Source organism: Nannospalax galili, unplaced genomic scaffold (assembly GCF_000622305.1).
Source record: "Nannospalax galili isolate Female #2095 unplaced genomic scaffold, S.galili_v1.0 scaffold310, whole genome shotgun sequence".
NCBI lineage: Eukaryota > Metazoa > Chordata > Mammalia > Rodentia > Spalacidae > Nannospalax > Nannospalax galili.
The window spans coordinates 452,205-457,786 of record NW_008328488.1 but is presented as its reverse complement, the minus strand read 5'-3'; the positions used below and the strand labels follow the sequence as shown (position 1 = coordinate 457,786).

Here is a 5,582-nt window from a genome sequence, read left to right as displayed (position 1 = left end):
TACAAACTAGAAATAGAGACAGGCTCTTCTCTGCACAGTCACGTTTCCCCAGCGGACACCAGGAGAGTCCCCGTTGTGGAAGGCATAGTTCTGTGCTTATTCTTTGGGGAAATTTTTGTGCTTTCTAAGAGAACTGCTACGGGAAGACAGGGTACTGACTGCAAGGAAGGGGGTGGGTCTAGAAGTCAGGGGTTCTAAGCTTGGTGTTTTCCTTTGCTATCAAAAACGTTCCTCCCTTTAAAGATGTCGGGGCTGAAGGCAGGACCTGGGTCACAGCCCAGACCGTGGGAACGGAGTCCCCACTCTCACTCCCGCAGTGTTTAAAGTAATTTGCAATAAATATATGCAGTGGGCCCTTGTGGAAAAGTTAAGACTGGGACCAAGTCCTACGTTTCTGTGGGTAGGGATGCTCGGAGGTGGGGTGGGGAAGGAAACGTCTTTGGCGCCCCTGAGGAGGTCGTGAATCTATTGTGGGAAACAGTTTTTCCCCGCCTCCCGACAGTGGTGCTGGTGGAGAAGAGCCTCCCAATTTGGAAGCGGTTAGAACCAGTCCCCGTTGGAGCAGGTTCTAGGACACAGTGATTTCCTCTTCTTCCTCGCCTTCCTCTTCCTCCTCGGAATCTGAGAAGTCTGAGGGTTTCCCCGGGCTGCTGGAATGAGAGGGAGAGGCGGCCAGGGGCCCTTCCAGGCCCACCTCCCGCCGGTGTGCGGGGTCTGGAGACACGTGGTAGGCCAGGCGGGGACGAGGGCTGCCGGGGCGCTCGTCTTCCTCCTCGTCCCTGGGACCCTTCTGGCCCACGTCGCTGAGGTCAGGGTGAGGGTTGAGCTTCGTGGGAAGGGTCTGCTCACGGCAGCCCCCGCTAGACAGGAGTTCGCGTTCTTTGGAGTTCCGCCACTTCATGCGTCGGTTCTGGAACCAGATTTTCACCTGTGGTTCAGGAAGAACCGAAAAGCAGCTGTTAGTTCGCCGGGGGCGGGGGTGAGGCTAGAGGGCCGGCCGACCCTGAGCACGGGCTGGGGGGAACACTGAGGAGGGCGCCTTCTCCTGCCCCCTAAGGTGATTTCTATGGAGTTATAGCTTTTGCTGTAACCCTGTCTTGCAGTTCCTCATTTCTCCTGTTCATCCACCCATCCATCCATCTACCCACCCATCCATCCACTTCCAACCCCCATTCATCCATATCCATATCCATCCATCCATCTATTCATTCATCCATCCATCCACCCATTCCCCATCCCCTCATCCACCCACCCATCCATCCACTTCCAACTCCCCATTCATCCATATCCATCCATCCATCCATCCATCCATCCATCCACCTATCCCCCATCCCCTCATCCACCCATCCATCCATCCATCCATCCACGCGTTCACCCACCCACCCATCCATCCACTTCCAATCCCCATTCCCCCATCCATCCATTCATCCACCCACCCACCCACCCATCCACTCCCAACCCCCCATTCATCCATATCCATATCCATCCATCCATCCATCCACCCACCCGTTCATCCCCCCCCCCATCCATCCACTTCCAATCCCCATTCCCCCATCCATCCATTCATCCACCCACCCACCCACCCATCCACCCAACCCCCCATTCATCCATATCCATCCATCCATCCATCCATCCATCCACCCATCCATCCATCCATCCATCTACCCATGAATCCACCCACGCACGCATGCACCCTCGCATCCGTCTTCCCGTCCTCTCTACCACCCTGCTGGCCCTTGACTCAGCTGGGCAGGTTCTGGCGCTGGGCATGGAGAGATGGGCGAGGAGGAGGAAGGCTGTTCTGACGTGACAGCCTTAAGCAGGCTGCTTTCTGCTTCCTCGACAGACCCGAGCTCCTGAAGCTCTACCACCGGCCTAAACCGGGTCAGAGAGCCCCCGCAATTGCTTGGCACCGGCTGGGGTGGAGGCTGTCTGCACCTGCGAGTCTTTCAAGCCCAGCTTGGCCGCCAGCTTCTTCCGGTCCGGCTTGCTGATGTACTTCTGCTTTTGAAAGGTCTTCTCCAGCGCCTTGCGCTGCACATCGGAGAACACGGCTCTGCGGAGCATTCCTCGGCGAGGCTTGCCGCGCGCCGCCAGCGGCCAGGAGAAGGTCCCGGGGATCGGCACCACGCCGGAGGACGCTGCGGGGCGGGGGAGGTGCGGGGTGAGCCGGGGTCCCGCGGGGCCCGGCGACTTTCCCTGGGCTTTCTTCCCCCTTCTCCGGGGTCCCTTCATCCTTTTCTTTTCTTTTTTTTTTTAAAGCGCTCCTTTTTCTCCCGGTAGAGAACAGCGGAGAACCGTCCAACCTGCCTGAGTGAAAGGCGCTTTCCGCCCAAATAACTTTCCCTTTCAACCGTGCAAACCTGGATTAGGAAAAACCACGAAAACAGCCTCCACAATCGCCTGTCGCTACCCGCCCCCGCCCCCCATTCAACGGTCTCAGGGAAACAAGCTTCACAGACCAACTTAAATTACAACAGAAAAAAAGCGACGTACAAATAAATAATTCAGCAGAGAGCAATCAGCACCCCGTCCCCTCCCCTAAACCTGCCGGCTCTATCACCTCCGTGGTGTCTGTGTTCTTTAAAATGAGGCAGCTTTCTGGTTTGACTGGGTTGGGAAAAATCTGCTTTGGCTTTAAAAAAAAAAATTCAATCATCTTTTTTTTTTAAAAAAAGGGGGGGTTCTTCCCCTCCCCCCACAACGTAAAGAATTAGGCCCGAATACTAGGAAAGTGGCGCCTAATTAGCACATTGACCGCTTCCCACTGGGAATTGGCGCGGTAAAAAGGAGGAGAGTTTCGCTTTAAGGGAGAGAAAAAGAAAAACAAAAAGAAACAGAGACTCTAACGAAGCGTGAATGGTAATTGTGTAGTAATGAACTAACAGCAAAAGGCTGCGGGCAAGCAGCGGGGGCCATATATTACCGGGACAAAAGAGATTTACACTTTTAAGCTAAACACAACTGCGGGCCATTGGGAGAATTCCGATGGTAGAGACTTCTTTCCCCCAATGGTTCGCATTAAATGGACATGAAAAGCTATTTATAAAGCTCGAGTTGTTTTTGTCAGACTATTGAGATGAGGGAGAAAGGAGCAAATTCCATTGTGGGCAGAAACGTGAATGGTCGGTGGTGGTGGTGGGCGAGTTCCTTCTCCCGTTTAAAAAGAAACCAACCGGTTGTTTCTTTGGCCGATGTTGGGAATGCGGCTCTGCCCAGCCCCCATCCAGGGCTCCCAGGCTCTGCTCTCTTCTTTTAGACCGACTTCCTGCCTGCTCCTGAGTTCTGACTAGCCGTGACATGTTCGAGCCACGTTTGAATCCCCAGTGAACCCTCAGGAGAGAAAACTCTAGCCGGCGCTTCGCCCAGACCGGGACCCATCCCGGGATCCCGCCAACTGCTGCTTCTACAAGCTCTTAAAACAAACCCAGCGGTGCGGGGAGGGCGGAGAAGGGGTCGGGGAATCAGTTTGGAAAGAGAAGGTCAGGGTCGCCAGAGGATATAGGCCTCCTCCCCCTGGGCGACCCCAGACATCCCACACAAGAGGGCACCCTATGTGGTCTCGTGAAAAGCCCCAGCCCTGAATGGGTGTTAAAGACAAATTAGCCGCGGCTGGTAGGTGCTTCTCGGCGGTGCGGAGGGGCGAGGTCCGGTCTGCGTGTGGCTGCCCGGAGGAGCTGGCCAATTGGACACGGTGCTGAAGCCTTTGTGGGGAGTCGTGGCCAAGAGCACCGGCTCTGTGGGAAACGGTGGCGTCAAGAAATGCCAACAGCTCCTCGCCGGGAAGGGGACCGCCTCAGATGGGGACCATGACAATTCTTGCTAATTTGTAGAGCAGGGAATTGGCGCATAGTGTCACGCAGTCACTGCTTGTGCTAAATAGGGCATCAAATTGGCGCGACGGATTCGTGAATGTTGTACGCCTCGCAACCTCTGAACCAGAGCGTAACCCCTAGGGGTGGACGGAGAAATATGGCTTCGGGGCGGGGAGTGACGGGTTGGGGCTGGGGCGCCGCCCAGCCTTGGGACAGGAAAGGGAAGGAGACTTACCTGGGAGATACGAAGATCTGATGAAGGGCTGGAAGGAGCCTTCAAAATAAGGAAATGCGAAAGCCTTGGGAGGCGGGCTCTGGAGCAAAGCCGGGGATGTTTCTAAGTGGGGAGGGGGGGGGGAGAGAGAAGAGAATTCCGTTAGCCTGACTACTGGAAGACGCATTGTATACCTGATCTAATTAACACTGTAGAAACTGGGTCTCTCCATGTGGCCCAGGTAGTCCTGGAACTACACGCTCTACAGACCAGGCAGGCCTCCAACTCACAGGGATTCGCCTGCCTCTGCCTTGAAAGCTTGGGCGACCACAGCCGGCTCAAACGCATCTTTTAAAATGTATTCACAGAGTAAAATAAATTAGCCTGTGTCTCGTCTGTGGGAATCCTCCTCCCCTTTTAAAAACCATCCTTAGTCCCAGTCTCATCTCCAGTCCAAGCGCCTAAGAGACACCAACCCGACTGGAACAGGAGAAAGAGCAGAACTGCAGATCCATACGTAATACTAGCTAACCCAATAAATATATGGTTTGGGACTTTTTAAATGTCCAGGAGGTTGAGGACAGGAATGCAGACGCCCAAGGGTGCAGCGCTCAGCGGTACCAGGCCAGGGAACAGTGCGCTTGGCGATGCCAGGGCTCAGGTTCATTCTGAGGATGGGGCAAGGCTGAGCCTTTCCCCCACATTGGCAGTACCCAGGGTTCGTGTTCCGGGACGTTGGAGTCTGCGTTCCTGTGTGCCAGAACACAATGACCAGCGCAGGAGAACCGGTTTGTAAAGGACTGAGATGTTGTCGGGCTGCTGGACGTGCGTCCCGCGCTTCACTTTTACTTACCTCTTCTGGGAGCGGACGACAGGATGGCATTCACCCCAAACTTCAGAAACGTGGGCTCACTGGCAGGGGAGAGGGCGGTCTGTGGAGAGCTGCCCCGCCGGCTGCCGGGACCCGGGGAGCCCAGGTCTGAGGTCCGGGAGTCGGTGATAGCTGTGGGGGCCTCTTGCCTGGGGGGTGACAGGCTGGCAGTGGTTATGCTGCGGGGCAGATAGGCTGGGGGCCGGCTGATGCGGATCAGATCTTCCACCAGAAAGCTAGAGTGGCCGGAAAATGCGGATTGAAGGGACTGGGGCAGCGTCAAGGTGGGCGTGGGTCGCAGGAGGCTAGGATACCCCGCGGGGGGCGCGAGGAGGCCGGGGAACATCGGGGTAGGCGCGGGGCGGGCGAGAAGGCCCCCTCTTCCCGTGGCCGGACGGTAAACGCTTGCTTCCCGCCCCTCCCACGATGCCCTCTCCTGGGCAAACGCGTCCTAGTACTGATCCTACTTGGGCGTCTTCGAGTCCTCCGCGGTTTGCTGGTTGAGGAGACGGTTTTATAGCTGCCCGCCTGCTCCAGCGCTTTGAAAAGTGACAGGTCTGACAAAGAAGTTCAACAAAGTTCTCCACTTGGGCGTCATTCGCTGGAGGCTCCGGGCGCTCTGATTGGCTCAGAGGCGCAATTTATGATTGGATTAGTCTTCATAAGCATGACCCGTACAATG

At 56.0% G+C, this 5,582-nt stretch overlaps 1 protein-coding gene across 1 annotated transcript; it reads right to left on the bottom strand.

Annotated features, from left to right (window-relative positions):
• Positions 1 to 568: 568 nt before the first annotated feature.
• On the bottom strand, positions 569 to 5,374 carry Dbx1 (developing brain homeobox 1). Its single transcript, XM_008827297.1, has 4 exons — positions 4,883 to 5,374; positions 4,051 to 4,152; positions 1,939 to 2,141; positions 569 to 928 (listed from the first exon to the last, which is right to left on the bottom strand). The coding sequence occupies exons 1-4, from the start codon at positions 5,244 to 5,246 to the stop codon at positions 569 to 571; spliced, it is 1,029 nt and encodes a 342-aa protein (XP_008825519.1). The 5' UTR covers positions 5,247 to 5,374.
• Positions 5,375 to 5,582: the final 208 nt, after the last annotated feature.

Coding starts and splice junctions, on each gene's coding strand:
- Dbx1 (XM_008827297.1), bottom strand. CDS start 5,246: ATGTTCCCCGGCCTCCTCGCGCCCCCCGCGGGGTATCCTAGCCTCCTG. Junction 4,153..4,882: donor GTCGTCCGCTCCCAGAAGAG/GTAAGTAAAAGT, acceptor CTCCCCACTTAG/AAACATCCCCGGCTTTGCTC. Junction 2,142..4,050: donor CAGATCTTCGTATCTCCCAG/GTAAGTCTCCTT, acceptor CCCGCCCCGCAG/CGTCCTCCGGCGTGGTGCCG.